At 40.8% G+C, this 25,549-nt stretch overlaps 3 protein-coding genes across 5 annotated transcripts in view; all 3 read left to right on the top strand.

Annotated features, from left to right (window-relative positions):
- The window catches only part of myo10l3 (myosin X, like 3), a 60,014-nt gene extending 50,365 nt beyond the window's left edge, over nt 1–9,649 (top strand). The window contains exons 29-41 of the mRNA XM_085434151.1: nt 25–118; nt 400–455; nt 595–737; nt 1,241–1,435; nt 1,621–1,778; nt 2,148–2,271; nt 2,636–2,933; nt 5,689–5,896; nt 6,051–6,187; nt 6,360–6,483; nt 6,570–7,025; nt 7,567–7,758; nt 7,942–9,649. Coding sequence (XP_085290277.1) covers nt 25–118; nt 400–455; nt 595–737; nt 1,241–1,435; nt 1,621–1,778; nt 2,148–2,271; nt 2,636–2,933; nt 5,689–5,896; nt 6,051–6,187; nt 6,360–6,483; nt 6,570–7,025; nt 7,567–7,758; nt 7,942–8,046 — 2,290 coding nt within the window. The 3' untranslated portion in view covers nt 8,047–9,649. The remainder of the gene's footprint in view (nt 1–24; nt 119–399; nt 456–594; nt 738–1,240; nt 1,436–1,620; nt 1,779–2,147; nt 2,272–2,635; nt 2,934–5,688; nt 5,897–6,050; nt 6,188–6,359; nt 6,484–6,569; nt 7,026–7,566; nt 7,759–7,941) is intronic.
- Nucleotides 9,650–11,371: 1,722 nt separating this feature from the next.
- pttg1ipb (PTTG1 interacting protein b) lies at nt 11,372–16,812 on the top strand. 3 transcript variants are annotated; one of them, XR_014915512.1, is made up of 7 exons: nt 11,372–11,552; nt 11,886–11,941; nt 12,047–12,155; nt 12,665–12,767; nt 13,092–13,157; nt 13,632–13,727; nt 14,540–14,586. XR_014915512.1 is itself a non-coding variant. In XM_085434148.1 (7 exons), exons 1-7 carry the CDS (start codon nt 11,438–11,440, stop codon nt 16,314–16,316), a joined length of 540 nt encoding a protein of 179 aa, XP_085290274.1. In that variant the 5' UTR covers nt 11,376–11,437; the 3' UTR covers nt 16,317–16,812. The 3 variants fall into 3 exon arrangements, 2 of the variants coding, with proteins under 2 accessions (XP_085290275.1, XP_085290274.1); XM_085434148.1 differs by lacking the exon at nt 13,632–13,727 and adding an exon at nt 16,273–16,812 and having other exon boundaries at nt 11,376–11,552; XM_085434149.1 differs by lacking the exon at nt 13,632–13,727 and having other exon boundaries at nt 11,373–11,552; nt 13,092–13,172.
- A 1,056-nt stretch (nt 16,813–17,868) lies between these two features.
- sumo3b (small ubiquitin like modifier 3b) lies at nt 17,869–23,820 on the top strand. Its single transcript, XM_085434147.1, has 4 exons — nt 17,869–18,011; nt 18,579–18,707; nt 18,812–18,883; nt 22,639–23,820. The coding sequence occupies exons 1-4, from the start codon at nt 17,991–17,993 to the stop codon at nt 22,699–22,701; spliced, it is 285 nt and encodes a 94-aa protein (XP_085290273.1). The 5' UTR covers nt 17,869–17,990; the 3' UTR covers nt 22,702–23,820.
- The last annotated feature ends 1,729 nt before the right edge of the window (nt 23,821–25,549 follow it).

The following is a 25,549-nucleotide window of genomic DNA, read 5'->3' as shown; positions in this document are numbered from 1 at the left end:
TCGAACTCCCTCTGACCCATTTAGCGGTTGGTTTAATGTGCTGAGTCGGGTCCACAGCGCCAGTCCGGAGCAGCTCATGGAGATGCACCACGAACAGGCCAACCCAAAGAATGCAGTGGTTAGTGCTGTTTTACCTCTCTCCTGCCTGGGCCCCAGCCTCAACTCCGTATTTCTGCAACAGTGAAGAAGCATGAAATTGAATCGCATAGCAGTCCAGTTCTGGCTCATATAGTAATCTAAACTGAAGAAGAAAAGTGCACATACCACCATCCATTTCTTTGGTCCTAAAAGATTGCTAGATTTAAAAACATATATTTTTATATAAAGATGATTATACTCCTGTAGTAATGACACATTTTTTGACAATTATTGCCATTAACACCATTTTTCCCTGTCCAGGGCACATTAGATGTTGGCTTGATTGATTCTGTTTGTGCGTCAGACAACCCAGACAGGTAAGAAATGAGCAATTTTCCCCAACACCTGCCTGATTGCATATATGTATTAAAACCCTGGCCTGTGGTCCCACAGCAGATACATGAGTAACAAAAACAAGGACAAAAAAACCCAATTTTGCTATGTTTTCTTTCCCAGACCAAACTCGTTTGTGATCATCACGGCTAACAGAGTGATCCACTGCAACACAGACACGCCCGAGGAGATGCACCACTGGATAGGCCTGCTGCAAAAATCTAAGGGAGACTCTAGGGTTGATGGACAGGAATTTATAGTCAGAGGTAAGAGGATTTTGATATTGGATTTAATCTATCTAAATAAGATAAGATAAGATTATTTGCCATTTGTACACATCCACATGTGCAGAGCTTAGAGTCAAAGCTAAAGTCACAAGACCCCCAGTAAAAAAGTAGAAATATGAAAATTTAAATATACAGAGAGACTGCACATCTTATTGTAATATATATTACACTTTTATCACATTTTTTTAGGTGGTCCTCCTTTGTTATTTGCCATCAGTTTGACTATGGAAGTGTGTTGTGTGTATGATCAAACTGCCCACTCTGCTGCGTCTCAAACTGTATGCTGGTTGTTTTGGTCTGAGGAGGTTGTGACCTGGACAATGGCGGGCTCTGATGATGCGTTGTGCTTCACTGATGGAAGATCAGTCCTGACAGCCCTCTTATATGTGCTGGTTTAACAGCTGTGCGCTACGTGATTGTCTGGTGAACAGAATATTGGAGGTATTACAACTCAGCCGTCATTTCTTATTTTACCCCCACAGGCTGGCTCCATAAAGAGATGAAGTCTGGAGCCAAAAGCACTTCTCTGAAGCTGAAGAAGCGCTGGTTTGTTCTCACCACTAACTCTCTGGACTATTACAAGTCATCGGAGCGTAGTGCTTCCAAACTGGGAACACTGGTCCTCAACAGCCTCTGCTCCGTGGTGCAGCCAGATGAGAAAGTCTTCAAGGACACTGGTCAGTTAAACTTACTTCAGTGTCATCTTAATAAATTAATGCTTATAGAAACATAAGTTATCCTTGGGTCCTAAGCTTTAACACTTAAGAAAATATATAAACCCCAATGTGCACAATTTAGCCTTTATGGTTTATTTACTGAAACTTTGTTGTCTTGTGCATGATTATCTTTCCTTCTCACCCAGGTTACTGGAATATAATCGTCCATGGGCGTAAACACTCTTATCGGCTTTACACCAAAATGCTGAATGAAGCCATGAGGTGGGCGAATGCCATACAGGCTGCCATAGACAGCAAAGTTCCCATTGAAACTCCAACACAGCAACTCATCAGAGACATCAAGGTATTTACTGTTTTCCCCCATTTTGACTACAGACTACATCACATTTCATTGACATTTTTGTAAATCAAACTTTTTTCAGTCATGCAAACCTCTGGCAAGGACACACTCTGTAATAAAGTGAGGTACTTGTACTCACTATCTGTGTGCTGTGATCTTCTCTTGGCCTAAGTTTTTCCTGCTTCAGTACTTGTTTGAGTCTCTTTTTCATACATACACTTGGCCATGTACTCGATTTACCGCAGTGATAGTCTGCATCATCGCCGTTATTGCTGCTCTATTATTTTCTTATCAAGCGTAAACTTTCTTTTATGTAAGAAAAATCGATGATTTGAAAGGTAAGATTACTAATCTGCTCCTCTGTCTTACCAGGAGAGCAGTTTGAACGTGGAGGCAGTGGAGCAGACATACTGGAGGAACCCTATCCTGAGATATACCCAGCATCCTTTGCACTCCCCTCTTCTACCTCTGCCTTATGGAGACGTCAGCATCCACTGTAAGTGCGCTGTCCTGTAGCTGCTGCATACAAACTATTGCAGTCGATGAATTTGCTTGTCGAGAATCAGGAAATTTTAAATATTCAGTGCTGAGCAGTTTTTGGTTGAAAAATGTACCTTTATTCATGGATTTTTAAAATTTAAATTGTTGTATATTTCTTCAGTAAGTAGCAGAATCTGCCACTATCTATTTTAGGATATAAAGCAGTTTTTTTTCTTGCAAATCTTGCACATTAATTTAGACTTTAAATACATTAAAACTATTCAAACGTGCTCAGTTGTAAAATAACTGGTTACTTAAGGTAACTGAGCAAGTTCAGTATCGAGGCTGAAGGTAACTTTACCCATTTCTGTCTCCCTCAGTGCAAAAAGAAAAGGGTTACACCAGCCTGCAGGATGAGGCCCTGAAGATTTTCAACTCGCTGCAGGAGATGGAGGCTGTGTCTGACCCTGTGCCAATCATCCAGGGAATCCTGCAGACCTGTCAAGACTTGAGGCCATTAAGGGATGAGGTTTACTGTCAGCTGATCAAGCAAACCAATCATGTCCCGCACCCAAACAGTCCTGCCAATCGCGCCCACTGGCATCTCTTGACCTGTATGAGCTGCACCTTCTTGCCCAGCCGAGGCATCCTACGCTACCTCAAGTTTCACCTGAAACGGTATGGGCATGTTCCAGGGAGAAAAAATTAACACCTGGTTGCAAACCATCCAGCCGTGACAGCATGACTGATATTGTTTTTATTTTATGAGTGCTTATGTGTGTGGGTGTTCATGTTAAAATGTGGTGCTGGAGACACGTATTTTCTTGGGAAAAACCACCAAGAAGGTTGTTTTGAGTTCATGTGTCTTCTGATTTTGTAAAGGAGATGAGTGTCACAGTAAGGAGAGTTGAGTCTGGAGTTGAGATCAAAATAATAATAATAATAATAATAAATTTTATTTATGAGCGCCTTTCAAGTCACCCAAGGACACTTTACAATAGGATAAAACACTTAGTAAAACAATGGCAGAATAAGAACAATAAAATAAAGCACAAGATAAAATGAACAAACAGTGGATTCACAGTGAATATGCAGATTTGAACAGATGAGTTTTGAGTTGGGATTTAAACTGGGGGAGAGAACCAATATTTCTTATTTCAGGGGGCAGAGAGTTCCACAGCCTGGGAGCAGAGCAGCTGAAAGCTCTGCTTCCCATGGTGGTGAGGCGGAAGGAAGGTACAGTAAGCTGGACAGAAGAAGAAGAACGAAGTGAACGGGCAGAACAAGTGGTGGTTAACAGGTCAGAAAGGTAAGAAGGAGCGAGGTTATGAAGGGCCTTGAAGGTGAGCAGAAGAAGTTTGAAAATTATCTGGAATTTCACAGGGAGCCAGTGAAGTTCCTGAAGAACAGGGGTGATGTGCTGGTAGGAGGGGGTTCTGGTGATAATGCGAGCAGCAGAGTTCTGAACCAGTTGAAGCTTATGGAGGGATTTTTGGGGGAGACCATGCAGAAGAGAATTGCAGTAGTCACTACGGGAGGTAACAAGACTATGTACAAGAATGGACGTAGACTGGGTGGAAAGAGAAGGAAGCAATCTGTTAATGTTACGTAGATGGAAGTAGGCAGAACGGGTGAGGTTATTGATGTGTGATTTATAAGAAAGTGTGCTGTCTAGGATGACACCAAGGCTCTTAACCTGAGGAGAAGGGAGAACTGTGGAGTTATCGATGGTGAGTGAGAAATGGTTTGCCTTCAAAAGGTTGGATTTGGTGCCAATAAGGAGGATCTCAGTTTTATCCTCATTGAGCTTTAGAAAATTAGAGGTAAACCAAGATTTTACCTCGGATAGACATTCTGTAAGGGAAGAAGGTGGGAGGGAGGAATCAGGTTTGCAAGAGAGATATAACTGGGTGTCATCAGCAAAACAGTGAAACTGAAGATCAAATTTGCGGAAGATGGTACCTAGAGGGAGGATGTATATTATAAAGAGAAGAGGGCCTAAAACTGAGCCTTGGGGTACACCAGAGGTGACGGGGAATAGGCGAGAGCGGAATGATCTTAGTTGAATAAACTGGGAACGGTCGAGGAGATATGATTGAAACCAGGCGAGGGGTGTGTCAGAGATGCCGAGAGAGGAAAGTCTGCTTAGAAGGACAGAGTGAGAAATGGTGTCAAAGGCAGAGCTCAGATCTAAAAGGACGAGAATGGTGAGAAGACCAGAGTCAGCTCCGATTAAGAGATCGTTAGTGACTTTAAGTAGAGCAGTTTCGGTACTGTGACATGAGCGAAAACCAGATTGAAATCTCTCATAGATGTTATTATTAACCAGGTGTAAATGAAGTTGAGCTGCAACCACTTTTTCGAGTATCTTAGAAATGAAGGGTAGATTGGAAATCGGACGGAGGTTGTTAAAGTTGTTAGGATCTAAAGAAGGTTTTTTCAGTATAGGAGTGACTAGAGCAGTCTTCAATAAGGAGGGAACGATACCGGTGGTGAGAGAAGAGTGAATGATAGCACAGATGAGTGGGAGTAAAGAAGAGAGGCAGGATTTCACAAGTCCCGTGGGCATGGGGTCAAGATGACATGTGGCAGGCTTTGATTTACATATTAACTCGGAAATATCAGATAAATCAGGAAGATGAAAAGTGGAAAACGGCTCAAAAAGGAGAAAAGGTTCTGGAGAGGGCGTAGACACAACATTCGATCTGAGTTGCTGGTGGATGTTATCGATTTTCGTAGTCCAGAACAGCATCAAGGAGTTGCATATTTCAGAGGAATAGAAGTGCGGTGGTAAAGCGTTGGGGGGTTGAATTAGTTTGTTGAAAACTGAAAACAGAGTCCTAGCATTACCCTCATAAGAACTGATAATACCAGAGTAGAAGCTTTGTTTGGCCTTGTTAATGGAGTCTTTATACTGAAGTACATGGTATTTATAGATTTCTGAATCAACAGTTAAACCAGATTTCTTATATTTACGCTCTAGCTGCCGAGCTTTGGCCTTCAGAGCTCGGAGGTCAGAGGTAAACCAGGGAGCAGAGCGAGTGAAGGAAACAGAGTGGGTTTTTACAGGAGCCAGAGAATCAAGGACAGTGCGTAGACAATTATTATAATATAACAACAAATCATCAGGAGTAGAATAGAAGTCCGGAATCTGAACATTGTCCAAACTGGTAGTGAGAATGTCCATATCAATGTTCTTGATGTTGCGGGTCCAGTTAGGCCCATAGTTGGACTTAAGATAAAAAATGTAAAAGTTATAGGGCCTTCGGAGCTGACTGCCTGTCCTGCAGACTTTATACTCCCTATATTAAGTATCTCTTTGTGGTTTCTAAACATGTAAAATTTTCCATCATGGATGTGGCTCAGTTAACCTCAATGGGAAGATGTACTTTGGCTGAAACTTATTGTTCGCTCTCTTTTTCTGTTTCCTCAGGATTAAGGAGCTGTTCCCAGGCACAGAAATCGAAATGTTTGCCCATTTCATTGGTGAGTCTCTGAAGAAGACTAAGACCAGAGAATTTGTTCCTTCCCAAGAGGAAATTATTGCACTGCTTAACAGACAGGAAATGACCACCACAGTCTACTGCCATGGGGGAGGCTCCTGCAAGATTTCTATTAACTCCCACACCACTGCTGGAGAGGTGAGCGATTTGCAGTTGCAACATAGGTTTCTCTGCAAGCCGGCGCTGGGATTTTTTTTTTTTTTTTTTTTTTACCTTAGCATGCACAGCAGGGGAAAGAGCCATACTAATGTGCCCTAAAGGCGTGGTTTTAATTTTGTCTTTTATTGTTCAGGTGGTGGAGAAGCTAATCAGAGGTCTGGCAATGGAGGACAGCAGGAACATGTTTGCCCTCTTTGAGCACAACAACAGTGTTGACAAAGCGGTGGAAAGCAGGGTCCTTGTCGCTGATGTTTTAGCTAAATTTGAAAGGTATGTTTTACACCACATGGATACATTTTTAACAGATAATATGTTTTATCATGCAAACACTTTAAGAGGTACATAAACATTTATGTCCAGGACATGATGAGAAGAAAAGAAGATATTGCAGTGATAGACAAAAACAGATGTGAAAGTGATAGTTTTATGCGTTCTTCCTCAGACTGGCTGGCAGTGAGGAAGCCCAGGATGAAGGCCAATGGAAACTATATTTCAAACTCTACTGTTTCTTGGATGTGGAAAGCATGCCAAAGGAAGGAGTAGAGTTTGCATTCATGTTTGAGCAGGTATGCTTAACCATTCATATTCTAGTTTATTTAAGAGAAAATCAAGTGCATAGTTTGCATCATTGTGTTTTTTCGTCTTCCTTCAGGCCCACGAGAGTTTAACCAGGGGTCACTTCCCTGCCCGTGAAGAGACCCTGCAGCACCTTGCCGCTCTCCGCCTACAGTTTCTGTATGGAGACAAAACAAGAGTCACGTGGAACCTGGAAAACATCTACCCCGTGGGTCGCCTGCGCAATCGCATCTTACAGTTTACCAAGGTGGGTGGAGCCTCGGGGTCAGGCCAAACTTTGGAGCGTCGGAGGACCAGTTTCCTCGATGGGACGCTGCGTCGCGGGCTGAAGACGGGCTCCATGAAGAAGCAGCGCATGGAGGAGGAGCAGATGCTGGAGATGTGGATAAAGGAGGAGATGTCTGCAACCAGGGCGAGCATCATGGAGAAATGGTCCCGCCTCAACGGTTTGGACCAGCACCAGGCTATGCTCAAATATATGACTATCATCAAAGAGTGGCCTGGATATGGATCCACACTGTTTGATGTTGAGGTAAGCTTAAATCTTAAACCGCATTGCTGTCAGTAATGGACCAGTCCGAGTTTTTATTCCCTGCATTATTACTTCCGATACATTAACAATGGGACCCTGTAGATGCTAAGTATTGATCGAGCGCTTTCTTTCTCTTAAAATCTAAAATTTGTTCACTTCACTATGTGAAATGATTTCTTTGAAGTTGAAAACTGAAGTGTGATTAATCGCCCTGCTACTGCTTTTCCTACATCATCATAATTAATGTTTCTCCAGCAGGAACACTGACATTGACCTGTTACATTGTTTCAGCTCGTAAAAAAAAGCCTTAACATCAGTGGGATTTCTTAGCTCCAAAGATGATACTGATGCCTTTGGTTAGCTGGTGTGATTTGAATGTAACTCAGAGCTGAAACGCCAAAACTTTATAACGATAATAGCAAAGAAACTGTATATATGTGGGTTATCATTATATCTGGCCTATACCCAGTCTGCCTAGTTCATTATCAGCCTGCAATATTAAACTGACAATTGATAATACTGTATTTTCGTGTCTTGGCAGTGCAAAGAAGGAGGATTTCCACATGATCTGTGGTTAAGTGTGAGTGCTGAGAATGTGTCCGTCTACAAACGAGGGGAGCCAAAGCCTCTGGAGACCTTTCCTTATGAACACATCATCTTCTTTGGTGCTCCACAGCCCTGCACCTACAAGATCACTGTGGATGAGAGAGAAATGTTCTTTGAAACCCCGCAGGTACACATGTTTGTCCTCTTTGTTTTCATTAGCGGGAGCTTCTTTTCCAAGAGTGATAAAACATTGTGGCGAGAACAAAAGGGCCACAGTTCCAGACAAAGAGGAGTCGGTTCCCCTTAATTTAAACATTACTTTTTTAGTGCAGCTTTTAAAAATAAATAACTTTCATCTGTATATTGGCAGGTTGGAGAGATCACCAAGATCATGAAAGCTTACATAAACATGATCGTGAAGAAGCGCTGCAGTGTGAAGTCTGTATCCAGTTATGGAACCAGCTGGATCAGGTGATTCCACTGGGCAGGACCACAGCACGCACTCAGCCACCGACACCTGGCAAAGGAAAGGCAACAGAGATTTTGACTTGAGCAGCGTAGCAACACGGGCAATCTCCACTCAGAAAGATTCCTTTCTGCCATGACACAATGTTGATTCTTTACTGCTTGAAGCACATGTGGGAACCATTCAAGCGATGGTGTGCCGCCGCCCTCCGTGCAGTCGCCGAAAATGTCAGCTGATCGCATTTCTCTTTACACTGGTCCTTTCTCACGTTACTTGAAAAGCTATTCAGGTGTCCTTTCACGGATTTATTTTAATGTACAGGCTAATTCGCAGGAGCTCGCGTGCTCTTTCCTCCCAAATTTCATCGCAAAATCAACAGTTCAACTCTCTGATTGCCACTATAGCGCTTTTCTTCCCCATTTAGAGGTCGTAAATGTGTTGCAATGGAAAACAAACACTGACTGAACTGGCACCTTTAAAAGCGGTTATTCTGTTGAATACTGCAATCCGTTGTGATGAATGTTCCCCTAAAATGGAGTTTCCCTCAGGTTATTGTGTAAAATAACTGTCATTCTCCCAGGAAGCAGAAAGTTTAGCCTCTTCACTTTGCCTTGTGGCTATTGTAATAGTTTTAAGAGTAGACGTGGCCTTGCAGGATCATAATATAAAATGGTGAGTTGCAGTTCTAACTGCAGTTTGCCTCGTGTAAGACAAGAACGAGAAATTAAATGTGAATATCAACTGCACCACAGTGTCTATAAACACTGTATTGTCTCATAAGGCGATGATGAATAAATCGGTCATAATATTTGTGCTTCTGTCCTCAAACAGGCACTCTGAGTCGAGCTGATGTCATGTTTGAGCTGAGTGTATGTAAAAGCCAAAGCTGATGTTCGCGGACGTGTTTGACAAAGCATACATGAAAACGCCTTCTCTGATTTTTGTTGTTGTTTGTTTGTTTGTTTGTTTGTTTGGGGGTTTTTAAGCGATGTCAGCAGCCATGTGAGGATGGGTTATTTATTTATTGAAGTGTAAAAATTGTTTGGGAGAAGCGAATTGTGTTCTTGAAATGCAGTGACGCAGTTTTGTAGTAAGTTTCTGTGTCTGTTATTTGTGGACGGAGCGATGCAGAAAAACTGATGTGTTTCAGAAGCGGACGAGCTGTTCATAACTTACTGTTGATTTTTAGCCACTCTGTGTCATGTTTCTCAGCTTCCGCCACTGCTGAAGTAATTGCTGTGTGTGTTGCCCTCAGCACCCAACTCGCTGAGTTTCTGTCTCACTAACCAGAAGACGTTTGCTGCGCTTATGCCATTGTTAAAGAACACAAGTGAATCAAGCTTATGCCAACCTACAGTATAGTTCATGATAGGATGATGCGATCGCAACATATTAAACTTAGTATTTACCTCACATTACATCACTGTCTTCCATAGCTCTCCAATCATACTCACTTTAGGCGCTCTGGTCAGCTGCCGGCGGCCAAACCAGAGATTGATCTTGCCATCGATGATGACTGTATTTCTGAGATTTCTGATTGTTTTGAAGAAGAATCAGAAAATGTTTTATATCAGAATTTAAAGATGCTTTAATAAATTATTGTATTTCAAAAGCTGTTTGAATCTTGTCTTTTATCATATCTACCTGACAACATATTGACATGACAACATTTATACTGTAAGGTAAAGACCCACTCTCTGTGAGTAAACTCTTTCCTGATGGTGGGAGGGAAAAACTCCCTATGAACAGGAGGGAACCTTCAGCAGAACCAGGCTTGGGGAGGGCAGCAAACTGCCATGGCCAGTTGGGGGGGGGGGATAAAACAGCACATGGAGATGAAACAAAACACAAACCAAAGAAAAGACGAGACTTTATGACATGAAAATATTGCAAAACGCTACCACATCTCACTTACGGTCCCGCTACAGCATTTTAATCAGGTTGAGCTCAGGACTTTTCTGGGCCATTGCAACACCCTGATCCTTTTCTCTTTCAGCTGTTCTCTTGTGGATTTTTTACTGTGCTTGGGAACATTGTCCTGCTCTGTAGCACACAGATGGCCTCAAATTTGACCCTAGAATACTTTACAGACGAGTTCACGGTCGAATAAATGACTGCAAGGTGCCCAGATGCCGTGGCTGCAAAACACACCCAAATCATCACCATTCCACCATCATGCTTGACAGCTGGTATGAGATGTTTGTGCTGATATGCTGTATTTGGTTTTCAAGTAACGTGGTGCTGTGCATTATGACCAGTCATCTCCACTTTAATCTCGTCTGTTTTGAAGGCATTGCGCCAGAAGTCTTGTGGTCTGTTCAGATGCAACTTTGCAAAGCTAAGCTGTGGTGCCATGTGCTTTTAAAAGAGAGGATACTTTCTCCTGGCATCCTTCCAGACAAGCCATACTTGTTCGGTCTTTTTCCAATTGTATTGCCATGAACTTTAAAATTTAACATGCTAACCGAGGCCTGTCAAGTCGGAGATGTAGCTCTTAGGATTTTTGCAGTTTCTTTGAGGATTACACAGTCTGATCTTGGAGTGACTTTAGTGGCACCGGAAGATTGGCAATCGTCTTGAACATTTTCCACTTGAGAATAACATTTTGTAGAATGATGAACTTTAAATTGCTTGGAAATGGTCTAATAACCTTCCCCAGATTGCTACTCTAAGATCAATACTGATTTCTTTCCTGCTTCCACTCTGTTAATACACACCTGAGAGCAGCAAACTGCCAAAAGTAATGCTTTTATAGAGGTGCTCACACTTGCTGGTGATCAGCTAATCCTTAGTAGAACCTGATAGATAGATGGGACTGCTGCTGGTTGGTAGTGCTGGGGTCAGTAAAGTCGTATTAAAGTCCGTAATTATACACCATAAATTATTTTCTGCTTGTATTTTTGTTTTATAAACTCAAATCTGCAAAGTTTTAAAAGATAAGGGAAGACAGGAAATACTTTATTTATCCCAATGACAGCGAAATCACGGTGTTACAATAGCAGAATAGCTTGGAAAGGCACAAAATTAATCTAAAGAAGATAGAAAACACAACAAAACCCCAATAAAGCTCACTAAAACGTCAATATTATACGATAAGAAGCTTGAATCTAGAATGAATGCAAGCATTGTGGTGCGAGGTGGTAAAGATTTTCCATGTCTGTCAGATACGGAGTATAAATAATATAAGTGGGTTTTTTTTCTGGTATGTGCTGAGTCTCAGAGAGCTAATGAGCACAGTGCGTCCTTACTCTCCGCTCTCCCTCCCAATAATAAAACATGTTTTTCAATGAGATGTGTCACCCTGCAGCTGCTTGATGACACCAGAGTCAGGAGTTCGTGACGTCACCGCTAGTAAACCAGGGGTTCAGCTTCACTCCTCTCGAGCCTTTCTGTTTTTTCCATGCAGTCCAGCGCTCGTGTCACCATGTACGGCCCGTCCGCCTTTGTTTTTGTCCTAATTTCCTGCGGTATTATTACAGTTACAGCGCAAACACCGACTCCTGCTCCAGCGGACAGTAAGTTTGTTCTTCTTGTATGTGTTAGTGCAGCGCTTTGTTTTGGAGTGCCAGAGACGGGTCAGGAGGCAGTCACATGACATCTACACAGTGGACTTATCGTGATCGTAGAAGCAAATGTAAAGATAATCCTCAGTGGCTTTATACATATTCTTGTAGTATTCACACACACACACAAACACAAAAGAAAAAGTTTCTTTTGCCTGCCTCAGTTAGGCTAACGTTACTTCTTTTGTTGCAGTGATCCTTAATATGTCACAGAAAGTTAAATTCTCTCAGGGTTATATTAGTTTACTTCTTGTAGGTGTGTGTCATAGCTTTTCTCTGTTTCAGCTCCCTGTGCCTTGAAATCCAACACCACTTGTGATGAATGCTTGCAGAATGTGACAGTAAGTTTCCTGCAGTTCAGCCAAAAACATATCCTGTAAATGTTTGCCATAAAAAGGGGACGTTATAAGATAAAATGTAACTGTTTATGACTGTGTTTGTTGCAGTGCCTGTGGTGCATAACAACCAAAAAATGCATCGAATACCCGGTGAAGAGCATCCTGCCCTCCAACAGCGTTTGTCCACTGAATGATGCACGTTGGGGGCTATGCTGGCGTAAGACTGGCACACACACACTTGTTACTATTATTATTTAATGCGTGATGTTTGCATGGGGGAAATATATTTTTTTACATTGTCCAGGAAAGCTTCTCAGTTGTGATGACTTTCTCATTTTCTTGCTGGACGGTAAAATGAATATATGAGTTTGGACTTTGAGTTCAGTTTGAAGATCTTACTGCAGCTGTAAGTTGTCTGTAAAATACATTTATGACATTTTAGACTTTGAACAAATAAGTGAAAAAAAGCCCAAACTGCAAGATTAACCAGTAAGAAAAATAATTTGTAATGTACCATGTCAGCCAAGAAAGAAAAACTTATAAGTGTGCGTTTTTCCCCTGTTTTGTGGTGCAGGTCTTCTTCATAAATCATAATCATCTTTGAGTAAAATACATTAGCATCTTTTCCACTTAGTAGTTCATTGCTATGTTTACTTAATGATAAGATTTGCTCATGCAAGCTGGCGTTTTTTTTACGCTGTCCTTGTGTCCACGTTTGATTTACAGTCAACTTCCAGATATTGATCATCACCGTGTCAGTGCTGGCTGGTATTATCATCATCGCTATTCTTGTTTGCTGCTTCTGCTGCTGCAAGTGTGAAAAAATTGGGTAAGCATTAAGTCACATGAAGTGCTCACTGTTAAATCTGGATCAAAATGTAAGCAGAAGCAGGAGGAGGAGGACGAGGAGGATGGGAACACAATGGGTTGTTATTCTGTGAGGCTAGGCTGATACGGCTATCTCCAGAAGGCTGCCAGAATTTGTGGCTGCAGTAACTTTGGTCTTTCTGATTTTATAACTGCCTTCAATTTTGTTGCTCTGTAAATGTATAAAGCTAAAAGCAAATGCTCATATTTGATATATAATATAAATGTCTATGTGCAGATACATAAAGGTGGTGAATTGATGTAAACAAAAATGTCTTTTTAATAGGAGAAAGAGAGAAGACATGCAGATGGAGCGACAAACTCGGCTGAGGAAGGACCGCCAGAAAGCGAGGTGAATGTCTGTGGAGTATGTGTTTTAACTTAAATCTTCACGCATATAACACAATTTCAGAGTGTCTGATTAACTGAAACCTTACTACTGTGCCTGACTCAGATGGGCAAAATATTAAGTTCTGTGTAAGGTCTTGAGTAAGTTGATCCATATACTGTAGTATAAAGGACCCAAGGCACGCAAAGGTTTTATTTACAATGTTATTGAATTTTCCTGCTTGTGCAGCTTTCCACCTGCCTCACTCCAGTGCAGCACACAGCTCTCATCAACTCCTGGCATCCTGCTCATATAGGGGAGGCATGATTAAGTAATAGAGATCAGCTGTGTGGGTCAGCCTCCTCTGACGCCACACCCTGATAATGATAATGAAATAAATCTAGTTAGGCTCTTTGCTCTTTTGGAGCAAACGCCATCAAAAACCCATGCCAGGTGCTTCACAGCCTTCCCCTGTTTCTTTTTCTTCATGGGCTCCAGGCCAGCAACTGTCTTGTGATGTTGGGCATGCCCAGGACATCTCTACCTTCTCAGGCTCTCTTCTTCCACGGTCCATCGCTCTATCTGTTGCTGCAGGTTGATGTTGCTCATTTTTTATGGCCACTAGAGGCACTAGTCCACGAAAGCTTTTGTAGCTCTCCATGTCTGCTTCGCACAGAAGCAGAGACTCTACATTTTTCATAACTATACAGTTATGAAACATGAAGATTGTTCACAAAGTCGCCCAGATTATTAATTAGTCATCTAAGTCTTAAACCGAATTTAACATTTATCCTTTTGATGGACATGAACATTCACAGGTTATTTGTACAATCAATCTCAACTATCAAGTTTTAGCCATTAAACATAGAATTAATGTTACTTTAGGCTGTAGTATATGTTACCACAAACCTAACCAGTGACTTAAACACTGGCATGTGAAACTTTTAAGGTAATCGTGTGTAAAAATCGAACTCATCCATAAGGAACTAAATGTGTTACGTTATTATGCGGCATAAAATCATTGATGTTACATCAAAAAATAAGAAACATAATGTCACGTGTTTATTGTTGAGATTGAAAATGAATTTAACTTCATTAGATAAACAGCAGGCTGATCTCATTCCCGGGGTGCTGGTTCATTTTGCTCCTGGACACCATGCTGGAAAAGTAAATATTCTGGGAATCCAGCACTACTGTTTGGCTTTGTGTTTCATCACAACTGTTATAATTGAATTAGACTAATTGGACGGTGCCAAAAAAGAGCAAAAAAGATTGACAGGCAGGAAAGGTTTTTTTTCTGTGAAAATTTTGCTTTCTACTTCATAAACTAAAATAAGTAAATAAGTGTCATGTGACAGTGTCAGCGTCCTCTGTTGCCTAACAATTTGTCTTTGTTTCCCTCTCAGGAGGTCAGAAATGCAGATGAGGCACGATGAAATCAGGCACAAATACGGTGAGACTAATTCCTTTTTCTGTGTGGCTTAAACGGGTTATGTCTGTGAAGGTTCTCAGTCATCCAGGTCATCGTAGTCAAAGGAGCTTGCAAAGAAAAGCGTCTGGACTTCTTTAAGTTGCTTGAAGACGTTTCACCTCTCATCCGAGAAGCTTCTTCAGTTCTAAGGTCAAATGGTGGAGAGTCCCAGATATAAACCTAGTGGGAGTGACCCCCCACAGAGGGACAAAAGGACCCCCTGATAATCCTCTAATCGCCTGAGCCAAGGTGGGAAACTGGGCGTGGGTCCCAATCAGCCAGAGTTTCGGGTGTGTTCATTGTGAAACCTGGCCCCACCTTATCATGCGAATTCCTGAGGTCAGATGGCCCAGGATGTGAGTGGGCGTTAAGGTGTCTGGGAAGGGAACTCAAAACTGGATTATAGATGGCAGAGAGTTGGTGTCGTAAACCCCCGCCTCTGTTCAAAGATGGTCGCTCACAGTGGACATAGATGGCTTCTTTCACTCCTCTTTCAAACCATCTGTCCTCTCTTTCCAAAATGTGAACATTGGCATCCTCGAAAGAGTGTCCTTTATCCTTAAGATGCAGATGGACTGCTGAGTCTTGTCCTGTGGAGGTGGCTCTTCTATGTTGTGCCATGCGCTTGTGAAGTGGCTGTTTGGTCTCTCCAATGTAGAGGTCTGAGCATTCCTCGCTGCACTGTACAGCATACATCACATTGTTAAGTTTGTGTTTTGGCGTTTTGTCTTTCGGGTGAACCAGTTTCTGTCTGAGCGTGTTGCTGGGTCTGAAATACACTGGGATGTCATGCTTGGAGAAAACTCTCCTGAGTTTCTCTGATACACCGGCTACATAGGGGATGACAATGTTGTTGCGTCTGTCCTTCTTATCCTCCCTCGCTGGTGACCAGACACCAGCGAGGGAGGATAAGAAGATGAGATCCTGAGATCCCTTCCCAGACGCCTTAACGCCCACTCACATCCTGGGCCATCTGACCTCAGGAATTCGCATGATAAGGTGGGGCCAGGTTTCACAATGAACACACCCGAAACTCTGGCTGATTGGGACCCACGCCCAGTTTCCCACCTTGGCTCAGGCGATTAGAGGATCATCAGGGGGTCCTTTTGTCCCTCTGTGGGGGTCTCTCCCACTAGGTTTATATCTGGGACTCTCCACCATTTGACCTTAGAACTGAAGAAGCTTCTCGGATGAGAGGTGAAACGTCTTCAAGCAACTTAAAGAAGTCCAGACGCTTTTCTTTGCAAGCTCCTTTGACTTAAACGGGTTATGAAATGTAAATTTTGATTATCAGAGAGGTTTGTTTTGAAAGTGCTCAGTTTGTATGCGCAGTGATCAAACAGCAGCAAAATAGAAAAAAAAATAAACCACAACACTATGATGAGATAGATTAAGGAACAGTTAAAGATAATGGAATCTGAGCAGAAGAAAACAAAATGTGAAAATTAAAAAACCCATTTACACAAAGAGGGCGGAAAAAAGCTATCATTGAGTGCCATCTACTGGAGAAATACTGTACTGCACATATTTGATAAACTACAATTCAGTGTCAAAAGACTTAGATTTTAAATCACATTAATGAAATGTAAACCAAACTTCCCTGAATAATTTCTATTTTGGACTCAGTTTTATTGATTACACATCCTTCTTTTCAATTATTCTTCTCAGGTATGTCGAAGGATAACCCATACGCCCGTATGGATGATCATTGAGAAGCAGCCGTTCGTTAAGTTGATCCTATTGAAGCCAGTAACACGAAGATACAACCTACAAGGAGCTCATGATAAACTGTGACTGTCTGATTGATTTCAGCGCGACAGTGTTTTCAGAATACTCTTAGCCTGATGCTGCACTGTTTTGCTTGATTAATATTTCTTATGCATTAATTTCAATTTAATTTGAAAAAGCAAGCATCCCCAGTTTAGTTTGTAAAAGTCCAAAGCTGACGAGTGCTGTGGTGCTTCTTCTGTAACAAGCAGTTTCACTTTCATACTACAGTTACAATATTCTCGATTTGACTCATCCATGTCTGCAGCTCAACACTTCTTTTTCTTTAAATAGTTCATGTAACATATTTGTCCTTTTCTCCATTTTTATTGCATTCCAGAATTATTTTCGTTTTTTATTGAACAAAAGAAAATGCATGTTTTTGAACTGCATCTGAATCATCTGCCAATAAAAAATAAATAAATAAATAAAAATCATACATTTTTTTAGTTGTTTTATTTTTTTCCCTCTGTCTCTCTCACACATGCTCTTTTATGTTTTGGCCTATGAACAAATCAAATTTCTAAATATTTTTAATAAGTTAATTTTCCAAAATATCTCAACTGACAGTGGAAATTAAGCAATCTAAGAATGTTTCAGTTCCTGAGAATAATATTCTGCTCACTTGTTTGGTCTTCTGGTCCAGCCCCACCATGACAATAACAAAACGGATAATACGTTTTGGGGTGATTCATCACTCATTTTTGTAATTTTGGCTCTTATACACCACCTCTGTGGATTTTGATTACAGACATTTTTCTATACAGTCCCAAATTTCTGTACAAATTAATCTTGGTTTCATCTGCCCAAATAATTTTTTTCCAGAACTGTGTAGGCTGTTTTAGAATCTTTCTGGCAAAGTCTACTCTGGATTTCTTGTTCTTGACTGTAACCAGTGGCTTGCACCTTAAACTAAATCCTCTTTCTTTACGTTCATGAAGGCGTGTCTTGATTGACAATAATACACGTCCCTCCTCAGGAGCATTCTTGACTTAGCTGGATGTTGTGGAGGTGGTTTTCTTATCCATGGAAAGAATTCTGTAATCATGCACTTTAGTCCTTTTCAGAGTTTTTGATAACTCTCTGATATGTTTATTTGTAATCTTGAATCTCAAAGCTGACAAAACAGTTTATGCAACACTTTGCAAAATCACTGCTCATCCATGATATAATAACAAGAAAAGGTGTGACTATCCAAAAACTTAAAGACCTAAGTGTATATGGCAGATCTCTAAAGATTAATAAAATTAAAAATACAACTTTTGGATTCAAGGGATAAATAATAACGAGTCTATGTAATTACTATGGTAATGAGATGAGTGTGGCCAGCTTCCGTGGTAAATTAGCTGCCATTTGAAAGCTTCTGTCCTGAGCTCCCGCGTTTTCTTTGATCAGGGCCCTTTTGTTTCCCCTATGTCACGGGAGTGCGCAAATTAGCGGACGCTCACGCATCCGCGGCCCCGACGAAAAATGGATCACGTGACGTTTTTGGTCGAATTACATTTTAAATATCACTGCGCGCTCCCTCGCCAAACGAAAGAGCCGGAGGAGCTGATAAACCGCTTCACCATTATCGGCCGGAGTCCACGTTACTCTTAAATACCGGAGGAAATAGCAGAATGTCTGAAGAAAAGCCAAAGGTCGGTGCCGCGCTCCTACAGAGACACATCTGGGTCATGTTCATCTTTAGGTGCTCATTATGCCCGCTGCAAGCAGCCGTTAGCATGTTCTGCTAAGCTAGTGCTGCTTAAAGGCTGCAGTTTCCTAGTTTGAGCGGGTAGACGGGGGAAACAAAGGTTGCTCAATTTGCGGATATTTTGGCTTTAAGCTCAGTTTGTGCCTATCCTGTTCTGTATCTTCCATATCCAGCCTCCTGCCTATCGGCATACCTTTCAGTTAAACTATGTTTGCTAATGTCGGTAACAGAGAGTGCTAGCGAAATGAATGGCTTGTTTTTTTCCCCTTTACTGTTTGCGCCATTGTGGCTTTCTGCGCCAGTTTGAACACGGACTAGCCTGCTATGCTAACGCTGGGAGAAGGCGAAAGGAAGTGTGTATGCGTGCGGGTTTTGGGTTTGAAACCTACCTCCCTCCGTTATCACGCTTTCTTGTAAACGTAGTTGGCTAACTTAGGTTGGCTGCTACTTTGAACTAATCGGGGCTTACTCCCGGACGTTTCTGTTGGTGACCTTTTTGCTTTTGTTGCAGGAAGGAGTGAAGACGGAGAACGACCACATTAACCTCAAGGTAGCTGGTCAGGATGGCTCGGTTGTACAGTTCAAAATTAAAAGGCACACTCCATTAAGCAAGCTAATGAAGGCATACTGCGAAAGACAGGTATGGGGCCCTTTGAGCTTTTTTGCTCATATTATTGCGTATTACCTTGTAAATGATTAACTAGATGCAGAATCTAAGAGAAAATTCCTTTCTGTCTTTTCCAGGGATTGTCGATTCGGCAGATAAGGTTTAGGTTTGATGGACAACCAATTAATGAAACGGACACACCTGCACAGGTTGGTAAAATACTAAAGGCCCAGTTCATTATGGAGGTTTGAAGATGCAAAATAGCATTGCCCTTGTTTTCTTTAACTAGAAAGTCTTTTATGCTAGCACAACAAGTACAGCCTTCAGGCCAAGTTGTACATCTCAGCTTCTCCAGAAAATGCCCAATCACAACCTCAAAGTGAAGACTTACAGCTATAAATCATAAAGTTAATGCATTTGGTTGGATATTTGTAATGTCGTCATTAAAGTGATGCAAAATGGCATGTAACAGCCAAATCGGAGGATAAGATCTACTTGTCCTCTTGTATTTTTATGCGTAATGAAAAGATATTCAGCGTTGGATATCAGTTTTATATGTTTATATAGTGTGAAGCATAAGACCACTTTTTTTTCTGCTCTGTGTTTAGCTACTTTATAGTTGCAACACTGAAATAGTACAGGGCTTAACAAATATTTTGAATGTAAAGTAAACCAAAGTCAAATTCTTTGTTTGTTGCGCAAACTTGGCCAAATAAGTAAAGATAAAGATGTAAAACCTTTTTAATCAGTAATATTTAGAATGCTAAAAAATTAGGAAAAAATAATAAATCCACTAAAATGTGGATTTAGTTTATTTGCCTGATAAATAAAAATATAATTTTTAGTTTTAAGCAACTTTTTTGACATTTAAAAGAAAGAAAAGGAAGATGTTTCTGGCGCTACTCTGGGTTCTCTTCCCAGTTGGGCATGCCTTGCAAAGAGAGGACTTAACCACCTCGACTGGCTCCTTTTGTAGGAGGAGTGGTTCTACTCCAGAGATCCTTTCAGATTTCGGTGTTCCTTGCCTTATCTTTAAAGCATGATTTAGACTTCTGTGGGAAATCTACATCGTTACTTATGACGTAACTGAAAATCCCTATTAACCCTATGCTGTAACCTTCCAAGTAGGGATGGGTATCGTTTAGGTTTTATCCGATACCGGTGCCAAATCGGTACTTTTGAAACGGTGCCGGTGCTCAAACCTGTGCTTAAAGAATGGAGAACACAAAATTGGTCCAAAAACCTCTCATGTTCAGCTGTTTTTTGTAAAAAGATAACAATGTTAGCCTTTTCTGCAGCTATGGGGCATATATGGTATCACTCTTGGCTGGAAGCAGTGCTTAAACAATGGAAAAAAACACAAACTTTGTCCAAAACCTCTCATGTTTAACTGTTTTCCACTTTTTTCCTTTGGTCATTTTAGCCTTTTTGGCCAGGGTGAAGGGAGTATCTGCCATCAAACAAGAGGACAGCTGCATGTAGCTATGATGTTTGCTAGTTCACCTTACATGCATTCATTTAATAACATGGTTAGCCTACTCAACGTAAATTACACACGAACAACATTAAGCTACTCGCGCAGAGAAGAACGGCTGCTGCTGCATCATCATCCGTCATCATTTCTGCTACACTGGCAGGGCTAGGGGCCAGGACTCTACTCTTCGTGTTTTTGGGGGATGTTGCATAACAGGCAACCCACCCGCAGTAGATGTGCTCGGTGTGAGGTCTCGCAGCAAGCTATCAAATACGGTGCATTTCTGGGCTTTTAAAAAAACGCTATGCGTCGCCAGGTGTTTCATCGGATTTGAGGTGTTACCTCCTTTGACAGTATCACAGTATCAGCTTAAAGCACTTGTTGCAGGCTGCTGAGTTTGCATATTTTGCTGTGAAGTACAACCAGACTTTTGACCGCTTCGCCTTGGACATTTTTAATCTGTAGCTCTGCTCTAAAAGAACGTACGTACCTGGGCCCGCCTACTATCCTCGGAAACGTAAAATGATTGGCTAGAAGTGTATCACAGCTCAGGAAAAAAAGCACCGAAATAAAGCACCGAAATGTGCGCTGCTTTTCGGTCTGGTTACTACCGTTTGTCAGAATGATGGCACCGGACACCGGTACCCATCCCTACTTCCAAGCCATTCAGTTACTTCGTGGTGCATCAACCATACATGTAGTTACATTTGTCAGGAGGTTCACATCAAGCTACTTGGGAAGTTACTGGTAGAATCTAAAGGTTCCGGTTACGACGTAGATTTCCCCCAGAAGTCTAGATCATCATCACACAGTCAGTTTTCCTGCCGTTAAGTGCAGGAACCCGGTGCAGTATTCTCCTGAATGATATATCTGAGCTTCTGTACTTGAATATCATCAAAATGACTGTAAAATCCTAAATGACTGTACACACATGTCTTTAGCTTAGCTGCGGCACAACGTGCCAGTTTGCAAAAGTCGAGAGGCGGACGACCAGTCAAGGCGCTACAAATACTGTGGGTGTGCATCAGGCAATGTGACGTCAAACTGCACACACCACCCATGACGGAGGGTGTGTGGTGAACATGAAAACGCCATAAATCAGCCACCCTACAGAGGAAACTCATTTCTGCCACTTGTATTTGTGACCTTGTTCTTTCAGTCACTACCCCGTATTTCATAACCACAGGTTAGGGATGGCATGTAGATGGACTAGTAAATTGAAAGCTCCTTTCAGCTTAGCCCATTTCTTTATTAATGGGCCAGCACAAGCGCATATTACTCCTGACGTCACACCAGTCGAGCAGTCCAACTCACGCTTCACCTTCCCATCACTTGTGAATAAGATCCCAAGATACTTTAACTCTGCTTGAGGCAGCTTGTCTTCCCTAACCTAGAGCGAGCGTTCAACACATTTTTAAATTTTTGTTTTAAATTGGCGATGCTGTCAGTTCTAAATTTTCTTTCCTGAAAGACTTCCAGCCTTCTGTTAATAATTGTGGTTGAGTAAAGCTCATACTTTCTCACAAACCATTTGCTTTTTGCCACTGGACTGACAAAAAGCAGAATGAAAGTCCAAAACGCTCAGTGCAGATTTGAGAAAGGGAATCCTATATTTGTGTATGTGACAAATTCCTGAACAGCTGCACATTACAAGACCATCGGTTCAAATGGTCAACAAGTTAGCCAAAGTCTGAAAAGACCAAAGAGGTTGGCTGAATGGAAGCTGGTTTGGATGGTGTGAACCCATCAAGGCATAGACCCATCATGAACTTGAAGCTGCTGGACCATTGGAGACACTCATGAGTTTGTATTGCTGTAGACTGAGGCTGCCATCCAAAAAGGACATGCAAAGCTAAACAAAAGCTTTCTGCTGACCACATGCACAAATGTTCTCCAGGAGAATGTTAATCAGATTAGACAAAACTGTTTCTGAGCAGAATTACCTGAAGTATGTCTGGAGGAGACATCCTTCAGACATAAACAAAGGAACTGTTACTAGCTGTTCCACATGCAGGTTGTAGCATGTTGATCTGGAACTGTTTAGCTACCAGTGGAGCTGGTACATTGAACAGACTGGATGTTGTATCTACCTCAGGATTGTTCAGTAGAAATCATTTCAAAGTGCAACGACCTCAAACCTATCAAAAAAAAAAGTGGAATTATGGTAAAAGTCCAGTGTCTGCAGTGACCTTTCGGGGAAACATTGTCCAATATTAGTTGTGCTTTACACATACAGGGTACAAAATACGTGTAAATTTTGTTTATTTCAGAAAGCTCTTTTTGTGCACCAAATTGTCAGTGTTCGTTTTAACTCTAATAATATATATTACACCTCAGGGATAAGACAGACAAACAAAACAGTCCTAACATGGTAATTTAAAAGTGGTAATTTAGGCAGGGAAACCTGCCTACATGATATTATTAGCATTACTGAAAACTTCCTGTCAAGACATGGTCTGAGAGACTAATGTGCACGTGTCTTTGTTGCAGCTGGAGATGGAGGATGAAGACACTATTGATGTATTTCAGCAACAGACGGGAGGAGTCTGTTAAGTGGAAAGAGTCAACAATTTTTTGTTTTGTTTTGTTTCTCCTTTTCAATTCAGTTTTCTTTTTCTATTAGGTTTATCGACTGTGCTTCCCTAAATGAAAGACTTCACACAACAAAAAATAAAAAGGATAATAATGATCATTTGGGGCCAAATACAGACTTTGAGATTAGGTAACTTAATGTTTTATTCACCAAAACCGATTTGAAATTCATAAGGACAGAGTACATCTCATATTATGGTTTGTAATGACGGGACCATTGTGGGGTTTTTGTGATGTTCAGCTGTCTGAGTAAGCTAAATGACATGCTTTCTTTTCTGTTTCTTGATATTTGTTTAATTTTTTTCCAGATAATGGTAAGAATTCATATTCAGGATGGACTTGACTATTTAAATATTCATGTACTTATGAGGAATGCTGCTGGGATAGTCAGTAGTGATCTGTTCATAGATGGGAGATTTTGTGACATTATTCTCATGTAGATTTTAGTCGCGTTTTTAAAAGAACATTTAGAAATAATCTGTCCATGCACAGTTTCTTCAACAGGAGAAATACTTGTGCTTGGAAAGCGTCATTATGGATGGTTTACCTCAATACTGTTACCTTCAAAGTGGATTTATCTGACTGGTAGTACAGTAAGGTTCTTGGACCAAAAATGCTAAATGAAAAGGTTTCTTTTTATAAAAGGGTTTGACTAATATAAAAATGTAGATGTAAAAGTTATTGTAACTCAGTGGTTGGTGGTATTGCACAGCAGAAAAACGGTTGTTTTCATGTGTAAAGTTGATTTTATGCCTGTCCAGGACTTTAAAAGGGGAAAAACTCCTCACCTTTTATCAGAGACATTTTATCTCATCCAAGAATAAGTATTTCACTCATTGTATACATACATACATACATGACATGTTGCCAATTTGAATACGTTTGTAAAAAGTCTATCCAAACATTAACGTTGTTTTATGCTTGTGTGTTGATGGAACCTTTTTTGTTCTTGTTCATTTTCACCTGCGTTTCAAATTTAAACATTTTAGATTTGCATGGTGATGTTGGCAAATGTTCTTTTTCTTTAATTTTTTTTTTTTTGTCCTTATACTGTATACAATAAATATAGTTTGATACTCAGCTGCCTGAACCCTGTTGGCTTTCATTTGTGTCAGAGTACTGTAAAGTCTTTAGTTGCCAGTGCAGAGCGGGTGTAAAATATTTACATCTTTGGCATAAACGGGAACTCATTTAAAATAGCGGGCAAAGAAACGTGCCTGATTTTCTAAATACAATGATGTGTTGGGTTTTTTATTTTTTATTTTTTTTATATATCTGTGGTTCTTCCTCGTCAAACTACATGTGAAAAAAAGTATCCTGGACACTGGTTATGATGGGAAGTAAATATGTTAGGTCATCGTAGTCTAAGGAGCTTGGAAAGACTTCACAAGGCCAGGTCAAAGAAATCTGCCAGCATGATTCTTTGGGCTTAAATTCTAAGAAATAAATATGAAAATTTACAGAAACCTCTGGTAGCTCATTACCCACTCTACTGTAATAAGCTTTTACTATTTTTTAAAAAAAAAAAAATACTACTTTTAAAAAACTTATTACATTTAATGTTTTGTTTTGTTTTTCTCATGCGGACCCACCATAACAATAGAATTTTCTATTGTAGATTGGGGGGGGTGAATAGAAATTATTTACTTTGGTGTTGTCTGCATGTCAGTAGGAAAAGCTGTTAAACTTAAATATAGTCAAGTCCCAAAACTGCCCTCAAGTGGCCACTTTCTTTTTTTTTCTTTATTTTTGAAAGGTGTCCTGTGGCCCAGATTTGAGTCCTTGGCAGGCTACTTCTGGCCCCTGGCCCATATGTTTGGTACCCCTGACCATTAACCATAATGATCAGGTTATTTAGTCTTCCTTTAAAGGGTTGTGGACATTTAGCTTTGTCTTAATCTGCTCCAGAGTAGGAAGCAATATACACTAGATGGCACCATTATCCTTACGATCTGTTGGTACTTGATTCAATCACTGCACCCTCCAGCGCCATAAGTTAAAATACAAAGACACATTTGTTAATCTACTCGAGCCTTATGAAGGCTATAACTTCATGAGTCTCCTTTTAAGAGAGCTTGATTTCACAGATGTTACTAAACTGAGCAGCCAAGTGAACTCCCTGTGAGATTCCTCACACACTGGCGTGATTGTGCTGCTTTTATTTTTGGCACCTCTTTTGCATTTTATATTTCCTCATGGACATATCTGAGGCCATCATACCACCCCCCCAAGATTTTTCAGAAATGCAGCTGCAAGATGCCGCCTCCACCCATACATGCAACATCGTGCTGGCATCTAATGTACAATCTTTGGAAGAATATTCAGCAATTTGTGTTAGGTAGAAAACTGAGGTGCTGTTGATTAAATGAGTAAAAGAAAAATTATCTGTTGTTTATTTTAATTAAGCTTATGTTAATCACCTTTCTGCACATTCTATATCTACTAAAAATGAAACCATTATTTACTTTGAGGGGTAAGAATGAAACAGTCTTCCTCACTGTTTGTTTTTATTGCTGCTGTGTCACCGTCCGCTGTGTCAGGAACGCTTGTTATTTCAGCACACAACCTCATTTGTTTGACACTGCACTTAATCGACACACAGTGTTGTTGTCATTGTTTTAATGTTAAGTCATTGTTGAGCTCGTGTCATGTGCTGATCATTGTAAAGTAAAGGCTGTTTATTGTCTGAGATAATAGGTGGATTATAGAGTGAGCTGCACATTTAGATTTATGTAGAGAAAAAGAAACAATTTTCAGAGAACAAATGCAAGATTCAAAGTTAAATTATGTTGACATTATTATCGTTGTT

This window comes from Copadichromis virginalis, linkage group LG16 (assembly GCF_057382275.1).
Source record: "Copadichromis virginalis isolate Kocher_CV1m ecotype Utaka linkage group LG16, C_Virginalis_male_GT1.1, whole genome shotgun sequence".
Taxonomy (NCBI): Eukaryota; Metazoa; Chordata; class Actinopteri; order Cichliformes; family Cichlidae; genus Copadichromis; species Copadichromis virginalis.
This window is presented reverse-complemented; position numbering and strand designations above follow the sequence as displayed.